We start from the raw sequence: 17,598 nt of genomic DNA on the forward strand, positions 1-17,598 counted from the left end.
TGGGTTGGGAGTCATATGGCCTTCAAGATGTTTTTGAGTTGCAACTCCCAGCTGCCTTAGCCAACATAACCAGAGGTGAGTGATGCTAGGAGCTGCTGTCCAACAGCCTTTGGTGAGCCACAAAACTCCCACCACAGATTTGGCTGCTGGAAAGAAATAAGTGTGTGTTAAAGGTAGAGTTAAGGATAAATGGATGAAATCGCTTCTGATTATTCCTTGCCAAAGAAAACCCTATGAAGTCCATGGGATTGCCCTATATCAGCAGCCTATTTGAAGGTGCGCATGCACACACTCATGCACACACGCATACACACATTTGTGCCAGTGGCAAATAAGTGTCTTATGCCCAGTATCCAACTTTTAGATTTAGTTTTGTGTTTGGCATTTTTTAAGTTGGGTAAAAATGAAGATGGAATCTGTTTTCTGTTGTGTGAGTTTGCATGGCCCCAATTGAAAGGTAGCTTGTCTGAGAGTGTATTCGGATTGACATGAGTCACTTCTGGTTTATTTCAGTGGAACAATAAAAGCTATAGCCAAGAGTCACATCCCATTTTTCAACATTGCCTTGTAAGAGAATTTTCTTTCCTTTTTCCTCTGGGCCCAATTTCATTTGGTTTCGCAACAATGTACTGAACTTTGGAGGAGAAATTGTGTTTTGGAGCATGAGTATGCAGCATGTCCTATCAACAATGCAGCCTACTATGTGGTCTGTGTTAACATGCATCTGAGGAAGTAGGCTCAAGGCTACAAAGCTTATGCTACCAGCCTCTTTCTTTCAGTTAGTCTCAAAAGAGCTACAGGATCCCTCTGCATACTGATTTTCCAGACTAACATGGCTATGTCTTTGAACATGTTATGTTGTGTGTTAGCACTTTTAATAAAACTCTACTGCCACCTTGTGGAAATAGTATTTTTCTTTTAAAAAGGGCTGATATCACAAGCATTAAGAAGCGATAGCTTGCAAAGAAGGAAATGTCACTTTTCATGTACACACTGTTGCTCTTTTGGTGCCTCTAGCATTTGGCTTTTAGTTGCTACCATTCAGGGACATAGCCAGGATTTTGGGAAGGGAGGGGGTCCAGACTAAGTGCTACCATTATAATGGGGCATGGGTGTGGCGGCGCAGCAGCACACACCATTCATTTTATCTAATGGAAGGGGGGGTCCGGACCCCAAGAACCCCCCCTTGGCTACGTCCCTGTACCATTGATTCTGTGGTTCCAGTCCTACTGCACCTAAGCTGATAACTGAGTCTGAACAGCAGCTGTGTAACTGAAACAGCCACATGTAACTCCCATATCTCCCTCCACTTTCTTCCGAATTCTCTTTCCTCTTGTACTTTGTAAAGCACTGGTGGTACTATGATCATAATCGATGAATAATAAATAATAATACGCTGAATGCATAGAAGTGATCAGTAATGTGTGAAAATGCAACGGGCAAATTGGTGTTGCTGTGAAACTGCCCAGAGAATTTTTTGCCTTGATGTAACAAACAGGAGATCTGAGACTTCGGATATATCAAAGCTGTATGGACAGAGATGAAGTGTACTCTGCAGTACTTCGGTACACAAAATATAGATTCAAGTTAAAGTTGTGGCTTTTGGTAATTGGCTTATGCAATAGTTGGCTCAGTGCAGAGAAAGCTCTTCCCAAGCTACCCATAGCAAGCACGCGTTGTGTAGCAAAGAGTTGCATGCTTCTGAGATAGGTTGAATTCATGTGACCTGCTCCCACACATGCTGTATGTGTGTGTATATATACATACTGATGTTTGGGGGTCAAAGAAGTAAGGAAAAATGTTTTAACAGTGTTAGGGTGAAGGGACACATTTTTCAATGTAGTCAAAGGCTTTCATGGCCAGCATCCATAGTTTTTTGTGGGTTTTTGGGGTTATGTGGCCATGTTCTATAAGAGTTTATTCCTGATGTTTTGCCAGCATCTGTGGCTGGCATCTTCAGAGAAGATTCTCTCTCTCATTCTCTGAAGATGGCAGCCACAGATGCTGGCGAAACGTCAGGAAGAAACTCTTATAGAACATGGCCACAGAGCCCAAAAACCCACAAAAAACTATGGATGCCGTTGAGCAAGGGCAGGGGGCAACATCTGCATGTAGATGTAGAGGAGGTCACTAGGGTAGAAAGTTTGAGAAGCACTGTGCTAGGCCATTGTTTTTCTGGGGCATGAGGTTGTTTCTTTGTTCATCACTTTACAAACCAATTTACCTTTGCATATTTTTTGAATGTGCCAGTGAGACAGCAGTCAGTTCCTGTGCAGATCCATTTTGATGCTAAACTCAAAAAGTGAGGGACAACCTCATGCAGGTTATTCCCACCACTGTTGGTGGGTAGGATAAGTTAAAGACATTGTTTATTTATTTACTGTATTGTTTGGCCAAAAAGGCTCTCAGAGCAGTATTCTTTTTATTTTAGTTATTGATCTATTTCTGCATGCTTGGGGAGTTCTAGAAACCACTATCATATTTTGTAGATCCATCTTCCTTTCAAATTGCTAGGTGAGCTATTGCAGTTTAATATTAGAGAGAATATGGATACCGAACAATATCTGTCTTTCCCAGTGATTCAGTTATAGCCTGCTTACACTGGACAAGCCTTTCTCTCCCCCTTTTGTAACACTCTCATTATTTCCTATTCCTCTTGGATTTCCGAACTTCATAAGTAGAATATATAGGTTAGTGCTCTAATAATGTATACTGTTGTATGGTTAATAAATAGATACACTTTCATTCTTACATATATCAGTGCTAAGTTTATAATTTTTTTAAAAAATCATGCATTTATTTATGAACATTTTATGCTGTCTTTCTTATTGTGCATTAGGGTTTTAAGGTACAGTGTGAAGCCACAAAACTCAAAAAAGACAGGAGGTCTAAAATAGACTGATGTGTTTATTTAAGCATTTAAAACCACTAGTTTGCTATGGTTGTTATAATTAAATGTGTTACTTGAATGTATTACTTCATTTTTTTCTTTACAAAATGCAATCTGGTTCTTATTATTCTTATAAATATAATAATTATTTAGCATATAAAGGCTTATGGAGAATTTAGCATTTTAAAATGTTTATTTGTTTTTCTTTCTTTCTTCTAGACCAGTATAAAGGAAGGATTACTCTTGAAGCAAACCAGCTCTTTCCAGAGGTGGAAAAAACGTTACTTTAAACTTCGGGGGCGTACTCTTTATTACGCAAAAGATTCGAAGGTAAAGATTTATTCTATTAGCAATTAATGTAGTTTCTCAGGAACACTAATGGGATTTAGTTACTTTTTATTATGATAGCAGTTTTACAATAGCATTAATTATTAGTTTCATAATTAGTATTTTTATATATAAAAATTGTATTCCATCTGTAGTTTTCTCAGACACTTTGAAGAAATAAATGAATAACAGTTTAAGATTCTCGTATCAGGCAGAAAATGTTAAGGAACCTTATGAAAAAAAGATAGTCTGGAGCTACATTGTTGGTGTTCAGTCCAAACTGGCCTTGGTTAAAGCTACTGCAATCTAAAAATGCTCATTGCCCAAAGGTACACTTAAGTAACTTAGATAGGACAAAGAAACAGGATAAATCACAAGAGAAGTCCTTTGTTGCTTCAGCATCAGGAATTCAATGCATCTACTGTTACTGTTTTTGCTGGCCAGTATCAAGCTGTGGCTCCCTCCACACTGGAGAAATAACCTGGTTTGGCACCGCTTTAAGTTTCTTGCTTCAAGGCTATGGAATTCTGGGAATTGGAGTTTGTTGTGGATGGAGCATATGATGATATCTTGGGTTTTTCAGAGTTCTAGATCCCTGTGTTACCCTGAAAGCAGGCCATGAATAGAGCTTAAATGCATTGGGTGGCCAATTTGTTCTGATGCCTTTGGATGGCAACTCTTTTCAGCCCTGCCACTGTAGCTCATAGTGAAGGATGATGGGCATGCCAATCCAATGACATCTGCAGGTCACATGTTCCCCACCAAAGTGTAGGGGAAGGAATAAAAAAATTGGGGAAAGTGGTCCATCGACCAATGGCTTGCAGCACATAGGAGAGCAACTCTCTTCCTTTGTGTACTGTTGATACTTGGAACATATCAAATTACAGATATGTCAAATAAAACCAGATGTTTTGGACTACAATTTTTACATTCTTGATCATGCTAGGTAGGGCTGCTAGGAAACTGAAGCCCAAAATGTATGGAGAACAACAGACTGGCTATAGTTTCTCTTTACTTTGTTTTATATTTATGCATAGGAATAGTAAAATTGCATTATAAAAATGTAAATGCAATATAAAACATTTTAAAAGTTAAAAAAACAAATTAGAATGAAAGAAAAAACATTCAAATTGTAATGATATATATTTTTGGGTATGATGTTATAGCTTAAGCATCCTTGTTTGTTTTTCTTTTTTAAAGCAAGAAGGTATATTTCATTTCAGGTATATTGCCATGAACCCTCATTTAGGCATGCCTGTAATCCTCATGCGCGTCTGTGAGATTTTTACATGGTATTCTTACCTAAAGGGGGACTGGCTATTTCTAAATTAGGGAATAAATAATTAAGACATGATCATTTAAGAATCCTAAATGATAAAAGACCTACATTGGCTGCCTATTCGCTTCCAGGCGCAATACAAGGTGTTGGTTATAACCTATAAAGCCCTAAATGGCTTGGGCCCAGGGTACTTAAAGGACCGCCTCTCTCCGTACAATCCGCCGGGCAGCATTTGTTAAGAGTTCCGGAGGCTAGATTGGTTAACACCACTAGAAGGGCCTTTTCCATCTCGGCCCCCACCCTCTGGACCTTGCTGCCCATCGAGCTCCGTTCAGCAACCTCCCTGGCCCAATTTAAGAAGGGGCTAAAAACATTCTTTTTCAAGCAGGCTTACCCCTGATTCTTTGCCCTGAGAGTCTTCTTCCCCCCTCTGTCAGTTGTTTGTGATCTGGCACAAGTTCTTTTATTACTGTTTTAATGGTATTGTTTTTATAAATTGTATTGAATATTGCTGTTAACCGCCCTGATGTTTCGAAGGGCAGTATATAAATCAAGTTATTTATTTAAAGTTATTTATAAGACTTCTTTTTACAGAATTTTGTGAATTAAAAAACCTACATTTGCACGCTGTTACTGAAATGAAAAATGGCTGAGTGTACATGTTCTGACAGACTTAACTAATTAATAGAAAAGCCAAAGATTGGGGAAATTAATAAAGATGTTAAAAATGGCAGATTAGGAGCCCTGGTGGCGCAGTGGTTAAATGCCTGTACTGCAGCCATTTACTCAAGACCACAAGGTTGCAAGTTCAAGACCAGCAAAAGGGCCCAAGCTCGACTCAGGCTTGCATCCTTCCAAGGGAGCTAAAATGAGTACCCAGACTGTTGGGGGCAAATTAGCTTACTTGCTAATTAGCTTACTTGCTGTTCACCGCTATGATCTTTGGAATAGCGGTATATAAATAAAACAAATTATTACTATAGAACAAGGAAGCTCAGATTGGTAAACCATGGGGCAAAAATTAATAGATCTGACGTGAAAGGAAACAAAGGAAGAAGCACTGCATTTACCAAGCACAGAGGAAGGTAGAATTCCCTTTTTAGCTTATTGTCAAAACTTTGAGAAGTACCATGAAACACATCATCCTTAGGTCCTCAGCTTTGGTCACAAAAATAGGGCATTAGCTTCAAGACACTTTAGAAATGGTTGAAGACCAGATTGTCGAGAATCTGCTTTGGTCATTTTGTCCTTGCAGTGATGATAAAGAGAACTGAATGGTAAACCATTATTAGTGTCCCTGGGATTATCGTGATTTTGGTTAAACATAGTTTTGGGAAGAGCCTTTTGAATGGTTCCAGTTAAATTCAGAGATGTTTCACTTACTTGAGCATGTTTGACAGCCCCTTCTCCAAACGTTTAAGCTCATGGTTTGACCACTCCACTTTGGATTTAGAGCTGAAAACTCACATGGAGGTCACAGAAATTAGTTGCTTGATCTCAGAAGGAAAAATGTGGAACCCAACTTTGTGAGCCAGTATGCACTTTACGCAAGGTTTTTCTGGGCAAAATGCAGCAATAATAATGTGCTTCAATAGGAAAGACTAAGGGGAGCCTTGACTTTGAAAACATGGCCTTGGTTCCAGAGAACAACAGAGAACTGTTCTAGTAAAGAGTCATGGGGAATCATAGCAGAAGCCAACTGACTCCGGCGTTTATCCTCAGAATTGAGACACACCAGTGTCGTGGATCCAACAAAACAGATCTTTAATGATGTCCCTAGGTACTAGGAATATGGCTGTCTTGCGTGAGTGATCCAGTTGGCCTTTTTCTGTTCACTTCCACCAGCAGGCAAATAACTTTTTATTTTGGCAGATCTTTGATTCTTAAATCACGATGCAGAAAGTTTTGAAAGTGATATGCTGTGCATTTATCTTCTGCCTATTTAATGATGTTTTAAGTGTGTTTAAATTGTTTTTAACCAATGGATTTTTAAATAGAATTGTTCATTTAATTGTAATATAATGTTTGTAAAATGAACTTTATTTTATAATGTTGTAAGCCACTTTGGTTCTGTGCTGAAAAAGGCAAGCTATTAATTATTATCCCCTCTGTTGTAAGCCGCCCGGATTCCCAGTGATTGGGCGGCATATAAATAAATCCTATTATTATTATTATTATTATTATTATTATTATTAATTGCTGAGTTACGTTAATCCTATACACACTGTACCTTCTGGTACAAAAAGGATTTCTGAGCCAAGATACCTGAGCAATATCCAATAAATCTGAAGTGCACACTACAAATGAACAGCCAGCCAATATATCTGAACCCGCTCTGTAATAGGTTACAGTGTTACTGTTCGTTCTAACTATCACATTGATTGAACGATTAAATATGTATGGTTAGGAACATTGTTATCTATGTGTGTATATATGTGTGTGTGTTCATGTGTGTGTATCTGCTTTTCCTTAAAAAAAAAAAAGACTGGGAAAAATAACACCAAGCTGAAGCAGAAGTGAAATAAACCTTTATTTTATTTCCACAGTCCTTAATATTTGATGAAGTTGACCTGTCAGATGCCAGCGTTGCTGAATCGAGCACAAAAAATGTCAACAACAGCTTCACGGTATGCTGTCAAGATATTCAGCTGTTACTAATGTAGTCAGATTTTTTTTTTTTTAGTTTTTCACATTGCTTATTTTAAAAACTAATTAGAGAAAAATATTCCCTGCTGTACTTAAAGCAGTACATATACTGAACTAATTTCTGTTTGATGAGAGAGAGCTCATTTATTTATGTGGAGGAGTTTTATCCACCTTAAAATGAAAAATGCTCCAAGTGCAGCTTACAAAAATCAATAATAAGACAGTCTTTGCTCTTACACGTATAATATAAAAGACACAAATGGAAAAGAGCCTGGCCCTTTTATAACAAAATATGAGGTTACAAGCTTTAGAGACAGATGAGGAAAAACCTTTGGCCCCAGGGACAGAATTCCAGTTTGAGGAAAATCACAGTGGGAGGTGGAGTGAAATTTCAGTGGTGTGCAGGACCATTGACACAGTATGTGGAATCAAAGCAAAGTGGATGGGGCAGATATAATCCTTGCAATTTCCGACATACTGTATCTCACCAAGCATAGGAAATACAATTCAGGAAATACAACTCAGTTCACAAAGGACTGTGCAGAAATAAGCCTCAGTGTATGTAAATTGTTTGTGGTCTGTAGGTTCCAAGCAATTTTCAGATTCAGACTTGTTTAGAGATTGTTGCAACAGTCCGTTTTGCATGTGAGCAAAGCAAATTTGTCTTCTTGTAGAAAACAATTCAGTATGTGTACAACAAAGTCTGTGTAAAAGTGCTCCAGGCTGTAGCTTCCACTTGGACAGCCTGTGCCAAAGCTGGATTAGGAGCATCCTGAAAAGGGGGGGGGGGGGTGATCCTAAGAAAAAATACAGGCTCAGAAGAAAATGCCAAGGCGTACATTTAGTTTTGTTCCAGTTTTCATGTTGATCAAAAGCATTTCTATAATTATTGCTGTTGCTGTATGCTTTAACATAGTTTCGGACTTACAGCAACCTTAAGGCAACCCTATCACTGGACTTCTTCGAGATTAGGGTATGGAACTTGCCCAAGGTCATCATTAATTTCCATGGCCATAATCAGCCCCTGATCGGCCTGGGACCACAGTGACTGGATGCAGTAGTCCTGAAGCTGACCACTGCCACTGTCCTAAACAGGCTGCTGGCAAGGAACAGCTTTTTGCTACTCCTTTTCTGGCTGGCTTCAGGCTGCCTTAGGCAGCCTCAGAGCATCTTCCAGCTGCATCGGGGGTGTGCATCGGCTGTACACCATACCCCCAAAGCAGCCAGAAGCCGTACTTCTTTGGCCATCTGTTTCCTTTCTTAACACGTTTGAAATTGATTCTGAAGTTAGTATCTAACTGCAATCACAAGCAACATAGAATAAATATCTCATTTCATTTCCATTGTGCCTGTATCTTGGAAGCTAAGTAGGGTCACCTGTACTTGGATGGGAGACTGTCAAGAAATACCAGGTGCTATGGTAAAGTGTGCCCGCGTATGATGCAAGCGCACTGTATTCCTTGCTAAGAAAACACCATGAAATTCATGGGATCACCATTGGTTGACAGGCAACTTGTGATACACAGACATACATCTGTATATATTAAAGGGTTGCAATTTAATTGCCTTTTGGAGAACATAGTTGTAATGAAATGTGGGAGTTAAATAATTAAATAAATAAATCATTACAGGAGAAAAGTTAGCTTGCTATTAAAAACTATTTGCTACTATTCAGATATTTTATGCTGAACTAAATACTTGCAGAGATTAGCATTTCTAGAAAGTTGTTTTCCCCTGAAGTTAAATATCTGTTTTGTTTCTAGTTGTCAAGACTGACAACTTTGTGTTCTTCTTGCAATTTCTTTGCAGTTTGGACCCCTTCCCATGGAAGCTCATGTGATTTCAAAATTGTATATTTTAAGTACTATGATTTTTAAGTACTATGACTTGCTCATCTCAGTAGAAATTAAAGCACAAATGTAATATCTTAATTTGCTGCTTATTAAGGCTCTTTCCCTGTAAACATTTCATATGTGATAATTGTATGTCTATAAAATTGTGGAAATGTTTTAAAACGATTCTCATCAAATGTGATAGGAAAAACTGTGATCCAAAACTGGCAGGAGAAATTCTTAATGAATTACAAGTCAAACATTAATTACTGTTATAACTGGTAACAATATATGACTATATAGTTACAAACAGGATTCTACAAGAGTCATCATTTTATGTCATGAGGGAAGCGGAATACTATGTTGTTGTGTTCTGTGTTGACTTGTGCCCATTGAAAGCATTTTATTCAGAATCAAGAGGTCTTTTCCAGGTAATCACACCATTCAGGAGATTAATCCTATGTGCAGAAAACAGAAAAGAGATGGAGGATTGGATCAGCTCACTGAAGTCTGTACAGTCCCGGGAGCATTATGAGGTAAATTAATGCTGCTGTTGTTAAATCTTGTGCTTTTTGATTTAATAAATAAAAAACCATTTTTAATATATTTTTTCATATGCAGTATTTGGGGGAAGGAGAAGTGTATGTTCTTGATGGAGTGTAAAAAACCCATGGCAGTAAAACATATATTTAGTTCAAAATGTATATATAGTTCATGTTACTTTTGTTTCAAGAGACTGGGGTATATGCATTACAAGACAAAAATTTCTAACATGAGGTGGTTTTATCATTGTAGTGATGTTCTGTACTTGGACGTTTGTTTTAACTTCTCCTTTATTAGACTGCACAGTTTAATGTGGAACATTTCTCAGGGATGCATAACTGGTATGCCTGCTCCCATGCTCGACCCACCTTCTGTAATGTATGCAGAGAGAGCCTTTCTGGAGTGACTTCTCATGGCCTGTCCTGTGAAGGTAAAGTCAACCTTTGTCTCCACCCCACTTGTATTATCACAAATGGTTAAGTACTATGATGCAGCATAAGAGGGTATCACATTGAAAACCAGTCACAATTTTACATTTTGATATGACCAAACATCAGGTTTTCTACCAATACAAGTTAGCGCTTTTGGGAACAAGATTCTATTTTACTCTTGCTTTCTTTAAGAAGCCAAATTGTCCATATTTCAAAAAACACCATTTTAACATATGCTTTCTCTTGTGGTGTCTGTTTCCTGAGAAATAGAGTGTTGTTTTGATACCCTCTTCAAAAGTTATGCAGATGTTAAGTGAGACTACAATTATAGGCCCAATGATAATATAAATTAAGAGAAGAATTACAAGTGTTTAAAGTCTGCTAGAAGATAACATATTTCTTGGATTTTTTTTCATTGCAGAGCTAAGAGTGAAAATAGTTTTGGGGGTTTTGTTTTTGTAATCTGGCTTCCTGTGCCTCCTTGATATTATTTGTTTCTTTTCTTTTCCATCATGCTGTATGTGCTCTGTGTGTGTGTGTGTGTGTATCCTGTTTAGGATGTGGGTTAACCACAGTTTCTCAAGTTTGCATAAGTTTCCCATAATGAGGAAATCCAGTTTCTTGGAAAGTGAAAGTTTCTGTCTACATTTGTGTGAAAGCAGATAAAATGAGAGGACAGAGTTTCTTTTTTTTTTCCTTGTTGTACACGAAGAGGCAAGCTTTCACTTTGGACCAACTACATTTTAACGTGGGGCAATTGTGATGATCTAACAAATCATGATTCCTTTTCTCCTTGCATGCACAACCCAATGCAGGCTAGTTCTCATAACAGAAACCTTTTTCCCCCATATGTTTGAATGGGATAAATATATTTAAAAGTCCTATTATAGTACAAATATTAAAATGAGCCTTTCTTACTGGAGAAAACTGCCCTCTCATTTTATCTGCTTTCACATATTTTTCTCAGTAATTTCCCAATAATTAATTAAGAGAGAGCAAGAGGAGCATTATCTGTAATCTTTAGTATCTTCAGCACTTAGGATGGTCAGATGGAATTAAATATGACACTTTTGTTGTTCTTGTTGTACCATATGACCCAGACATCTTCTTTTAAGGCAACACTAGTATTATTGTTCATTGACAGAGCATGGACTAGGCCCTCCATTTTTTGTGGGACAGCAAGCCTCAGCGGTCCTAGCCAGCATAGCCAATGGTAAGGAATGCTGGGAGCTGCAGTCCAATAACATCTAGACAGCCACAGGATTCTCATCCCCTGATTTATATCATACGCTACACCAAAGAAAAAGGAGAGCCCTCAGTTTTCCTTTAAAGAAAAGAAACAAAAGATACATCCAGAAAGATCTCCTTCACCTGCCTACATCCAGTAATTTTAGGAGTATTATTTTGCATTTTATTTTGTTAACTGCGGGTTGTGTGGTAGATATCTGTTCTGCCTTCTTGAAATTACATTCTTCCCAAGGTGAAAAATTGTTACGCTAAAAAAAAAAAAGTTTATCTGCTAGAAAAGCTACATTTTGAACATAGTTCATGTCAGCATCTGAAATTCAGTTTCCAGGATTTTAAACTTGGCAGTGCATATTTGTACTTTTGGAAACAAAATAGCAGGTTTTGTATAATCACTGTAGACAATTGTTATGCTTCTTGACAAATTAAGCTACAAGTCCCAGGACATGGATCTTGCCAGATTAGTGCTTTTCCCTGTTTTTGGAATTGAGAAAGACAGTTGGAAAGAGCAGCTGTTCTTGGGAGACCACCAACACAAAACTACTTGGATAGGTTATGGCACATATAATAGGCCATAGTTTTATTAAGTGTCTTTCACAAGATACCATCTTTCAGTCTTAATTTTTATGGGAATATAAAGGACCTACCATATTCTATATGAGTTGGAATAAAGGCTACAATATGAAAAAGGATGGTATGAAATCTTAATCTGAATGTGTCTTCACTATGGAACTAAGCAAAGTTGGGAGGAGTGAGAGATCTTAACCCCATCTCCAGAAGCAAGAAGGAAACAATTATAATTTTATGTCAATCTATAGCATATTATTATGTAATGAATTATTATTATGCTGTGAAAAGCCTCCTGATATGTTAAGTGAATTTGTAGATTCAACATTCAAATAATATCTCAGGAATATTTGTATGTTTATTTATTTTTCCTAGTCTGCAAGTTTAAGGCTCATAAAAGATGTGCAGTCAGGGCAGTAAACAACTGCAAATGGACTACATTGACTTCAATTGGAAAAGATATTATTGAGGATGAAGATGGGGTAAGTATTTATGTAAAAATGCAAACAGCACATCATTTTCATTTTTATGTAGAAAACTAGTGCATCTTATAATAATAAAAGAAGTCTTAATTATAGCTGATTATGTATCCTGTCTCGTTTAGGGCAAATGTAATTTTGTTTGGAACATTCTGTACTGCTGGATTGGCTTTGGAACCAGACCCCAAAACAAATTCTTGGATATCTTTTTAAAGTAGACCATAGAGATATTAGGTTTCTTTGTGTGTGGGCTGTGTTTCTTTATGAAACAAGCTTATTCTGCTGCAGGAAGTGGCTGCATTTTTAATTATTTCACAATAGATTTGTCACCTGCTCTTATACACCAGATGAAGAAGAGCTTTCATTTCCATGACTGTATACAAATATTGCTATAAAGAGGCGGGTGGTCAATAGTGACATGAATCCACAGGGCCACATGCAATCTTTTCAGCTTGTTATTTTCAGAGGCAGCCCTCCTCCCCTCCCCTAAGTCAGCCTAGATATTTTGGGAATCCTCAGGGGCACCATTCAGTTTGGTGCTAGAGGAAGCCACCAGAAGAGAAAATTAGGAAAACACGGCATGTGTGCAGATGTCCTTGGCACATGTGCACTGATCGGAGCCTAAAAGTTGTCCAAATAGGAAGCAATACTGACAACAGTGATGAACCACTGAAGCAAAGTGATATGCATATTTTGTTCCCTTAACACTCCATTGTAGGTGGCTATGCCTCACCAGTGGCTAGAGGGAAATCTGCCTGTCAGTGCCAAATGTGCAGTCTGTGACAAGACTTGTGGCAGTGTTCTACGCTTGCAAGATTGGAAGTGCCTTTGGTGTAAAACTATGGTAAGTTAAAATTGTTGGAGACTGTTTTGCTTACAAATAAAAATCCACCAAACAGAGATACCTTTATTGGCCAGTCACCTTGTACTTGCATTGGCAACACATATACTAACATTGGAATGATACAGAGAAAATTTGCATGGCCTCTGCGCAAACAGTCACCTTGACTCGCCTCATAATGGAAGAGGGATTTTATCACTGTTTGTTGTGAGGTTTAGTTTTGACTGAGGATGCCAACTGACTAAAGATTCTTTAGTTGATCAATCTAATAGTTTTTGACAAGTTAATAAAATGATTAAGCAACGTAATTTAAATAAATGTCCATGTTGAGGGACAACTATAATTTTCTTTCTGAGATGTTGAAACTATCATTATTTAAAACTACAGTACAGAATTGGGAGCATACTTATCAAATTTGCAGATGACACCAAATTAGGGGGAATAGCTAATACCCCAGAGGACAGGATGAAGATTCAAAATGACCTGAATAGACTAGAAAGCTGGGCCAAAGCTAACAAAATGAAATTCAACACAGAGAAATATAAGGTATTGCACTTAGGGCGGAAAAATAAAATGCACAGATATAGGATCGGGGACAACTGGCTGAATGTAACTACGTGTGAAAGGGATCTAGGAGTCCAAGTAGACCACAAGTTGAACATGAGTGAACAGTGTGATGCGGCAGCTAAAAAGGCCAATGCTATTTTAGGCTGCATCAATAGAAGTATAGTGTCTAGATCAAGAGAAGTAATAGTGCCACTGTATTCTGCTTTGGTCAGGCCCCAGCTAGAATATTGTGTCCAGTTCTGGGCGCCACAATTCAGAAAGGACATTGAGAAACTGGAGCGTGTCCAAAGGAGGGTGACAAAAATGGTGAAGGGTCTGGAAACCATGCCCTATGAGGAACGACTTAGGGAGCTGGGGATGTTTAGCCTGGAGAAAAAAAGGTTAAGAGGTGATATGATAGCCCTGTTTAAATATTTGAAAGGATGTCATATTGAGGAGAGAGCAAGCTTGTTTTCTGCTGCTCCAGAGAACAGGACCCGAAACAATGGATGCAAGCTACAGGAAAAGAGATTCCACCTGAACATTAGGAGGAACTTCCTGACAGTTAGGGCTGTTCGACAGTGGAATGCACTTCCTCAGAAGGTGATAGAGTCTCCTTCCTTGGAGGTCTTTAAACAGAGGCTGGATGGCCATCTGTCAGGGATGCTTTGATTTGGATTTCCTGCATGGCAGGGGGTTGGACTGGATGGCCCTAGTGGTCTCTTCCAACTCTATGATTCTATGATTCTATTAGTATTCTCAGAGTAGACTGTAACTTTTTGAACCTGTGGCCACCTCTCTTTTTTTGTGGCCATTTAGTGGCAAGAATGTCTGCCAGATCGGTGAGTGATCTATATTTTCCATGGCAATTTTTCATCTGCTGCTGCGTATGCAGAAAAACATGTGGTATGTTAGCCACAATTTGCATTCCTCTCTTAAACAGTTTTCAGTTTTCTTAGAATGTGATACTTGGTATAGGTTGATTCTCCCTTATTTGGAATTCCCAAAATATTCCAAAATCCAAAATATTTTTATGTGTGGCTGAGATAGTGACATCTTTAATTCTTGATGGTTCAGTGTATACAAACTTTGTTTCAGGTACAACATTATTTAAAAGATTGTATAAAATTACTTCCTAGCTATGTGTATAAGGTGTATATGAAACACAAATGAATTCTGTGTTTAGACTTGGATCTCATCTGCAAGATACCACATTATGTACATATATGCAAATACAGGTATTCTAAAATAAAAAAATAAAATTGAAATCCAAAATATCTCTGGTCACAAACATTTCAGATAAGGGAGACTCAACCTGGTATCCTCTTTCCAGATCCTAAGACAACATGGAATGATTTCTAAATGAATTCTTGTGTTCAGGAAATATGTACAGAGCATCTCTCATTGTGTGATTTAACTTGGTGAGCAGTTCCTTCCATGAAGAGTTTGTTCTACTAGAAATATTGTTACTCTTTCCAGGGGTATTCTGGTGGATTTGTTCTGCTACCATATGGATCTATTTCTTAACAGTATGTCAACGTTTATGTCCTTGATGAGCACAAAGGTCAGATTCGCACTCAGAAGCATATTCTTCCACAACATCTTTTTTATGAGGAGAATGTGAGAACTTTCTTCTAGGTTCTCTTACAGCTTCTTCTAAATACTTTTTGGGGGACAGTGCTCACTCTGCTCATCAGTGCCTAAAATGCTCTAAAATAATATGTGTGAAAGCTTGGTATAGATTCATATTCGTAAGTGAAGTTATATAGATAATTGCTCAGAGAACATAATCCACTAATGGGCAACCTGTTGTGTTTGTTTGTTTGTTTGTTTGTTTGTTCTCAGAGAACAACAAAGCCAGGGAATAAATATGTCAGGCTTCTGGTGGACTTCTTGCCATATGTTGATGGTATGCTGCATGAGAGCCAGTGTGGTATAGTGGTTTGAGTGTTGGACTATGACTCTGGAGACCACGGTTCAAATCCTGCTCGGCCATGAAACCCACTGGGTGACCTTGGGCAAGTCACATGCTGTTGGCCTCAGGGGAAGGCAATGGCAGTTTCTTGCCAAAGAAACCACAGCCCCTTAGAGTCTCCATAAGTCAGAAATGACTTGAAAACTCACAACATGCACACACAGAGGCTGCATTCAGTTTGATGACTCAGAAATTGTGCTAACTTGTTCTTTAAAAATTATCGTAGTGAATCACAGTATTTGGGTGTATAGTTTTTGATGTAAAATTAGATTACATAGAGGCAGGAGAATAATAACAGCCCATGTTAATAATAATAGCTCATCCATTCTTAAATTGTTCCTAGGTGCACACAGCTTGCAGAGATTCGTATCCTCACAAGTGTCCACTTGGCCAATGTAAAGTATCCATTATTCCTCCCACTGCACTAAACAGCATAGACTCCGATGGTATGTAGGAACTCTGACATCTCTTGCTCTTTCATATGAGACTATGATATGCTATGCAAAGCAGGAGGAAATAGAGTTGCATGTAAGAGTGTTGTATAACAGTGTTGCATTGTAGTGTTACTCAAATTATATTATCATGTGGAAATGCATTTTGAAGCTGTTCTTCTAGCCATTGCCCCGATGCCATTGTACAGGGTAAGGCTTTGCACAAGCCAAAGATGGTATGCTGGCAGTAAGGCAAAAGGTAGTGGAGCTAATTACAAAACAAGAACTCCTTTCTTTATGTCAGTGCAATCTCAGATGATGTTTATAGACTCAAATATTGCTGGGTGCTAAGATTCTTTATTCATATGACATGCATAGGAAGTGACTAGACATGCACATGGCATTGCTGTAGCACACATTTATCAGTGTCAAAACTGAACATGACCCCATACTCATTTCCACAAAGAACTGGGACAGTCAGTTGAACCCAAAAATCTCATAAGTAGAGTTCCATTCACGGGAGATACACCCTCAGCTCTCACAGATGGTAGTGGGGACATGATTTTTTTGCTGATACCACTATGCCTCTCATGAAAACTTGCTCTGGAAATTTGTAGGTCCCTCTAGACCCCTCTGGGTTTTGTATGGGCAGAAAGGAGGAGTCAATGAGAATATTTCTCCCTCCCACTTCCATTGACAGAATCCAGCAATGTTAGTGAATGGAAAGCATCTCCACATACAATGACTGGAATGATATTGAATAAAGCACCCATGCAAGTCAGACTTGTCAAATACCAAAAGATGTGGACTAGGAATAAGATGCTGACTGTTCTTGTCAAGAGCTTGTGCACATCCATACATATAGTGGGTACCTTCCAGGCATCTACCAAGAGTTACTTTCTGCTTTCTTGGGCTCTTACCTGTTTTAAGAGAAGATTGCCAATATGGTCAGCAACGTATTAGATTGGGTACAAGCACTGAGGTAACAGACATACATTGGATAGACAAAAGAATATGAAAAGAAAATAATGATTACTTTACAAATGTTTGGAAACCTGAGTTAGCACATCATGAATTGGTAACAGAAGTGCCTATAAGGTTCTGAGGAAAGTCTGTGCTGAAAAAAGGGTTCAATAAGGTATCTGTTCTGGAGTATATATTGTAAGATGTGGTGCAGATGCTTCCAGCAGATGTTCATGTGCTGTAAGTAATTACCAATTGACATTTGTGGTCAAATTAGTAGAAGTACTACCATGGTTGTTTTGTAAGAGAATAGTACTGCTTTTAATTTTGTTAGATTTAGAATTAGTGTAAATATCAGATAGAATTATATTCAATTTCTTACTCTTCCAATGTCATATTTTATTTTATTTTTTTAAATGTTTGAGGATTCAATGGAATCTCCTTATCTGCTTGAATTTTTAGATTGTAGACAACTGAACATGTTTGACATCTGTTGGGACCAGAATGCAATTTTCATGGCAATAATGTCTTTTAGAAGTATTTATTAAGAGATGTATTCTAAGATTACTAGAACTAGGGAGATTGTGGAAGCTCTAATAAAGG

General features: G+C 38.1%; 1 protein-coding gene across 1 annotated transcript in view; it reads left to right on the forward strand.

Annotated features, from left to right (window-relative positions):
- The first annotated feature begins 3,089 nt into the window (after positions 1-3,089).
- The window catches only part of DGKH (diacylglycerol kinase eta), a 62,703-nt gene continuing 48,194 nt past the window's right edge, over positions 3,090-17,598 (forward strand). Inside the window, exons 1-7 of the mRNA XM_042458430.1 lie at positions 3,090-3,220; positions 7,043-7,123; positions 9,406-9,510; positions 9,815-9,947; positions 12,136-12,242; positions 12,958-13,083; positions 15,945-16,047. Coding sequence (XP_042314364.1) covers positions 9,457-9,510; positions 9,815-9,947; positions 12,136-12,242; positions 12,958-13,083; positions 15,945-16,047 — 523 coding nt within the window. The 5' untranslated portion in view covers positions 3,090-3,220; positions 7,043-7,123; positions 9,406-9,456. The remainder of the gene's footprint in view (positions 3,221-7,042; positions 7,124-9,405; positions 9,511-9,814; positions 9,948-12,135; positions 12,243-12,957; positions 13,084-15,944; positions 16,048-17,598) is intronic.

Source organism: Sceloporus undulatus, chromosome 3 (assembly GCF_019175285.1).
Source record: "Sceloporus undulatus isolate JIND9_A2432 ecotype Alabama chromosome 3, SceUnd_v1.1, whole genome shotgun sequence".
NCBI classification, from domain to species: Eukaryota; Metazoa; Chordata; class Lepidosauria; order Squamata; family Phrynosomatidae; genus Sceloporus; species Sceloporus undulatus.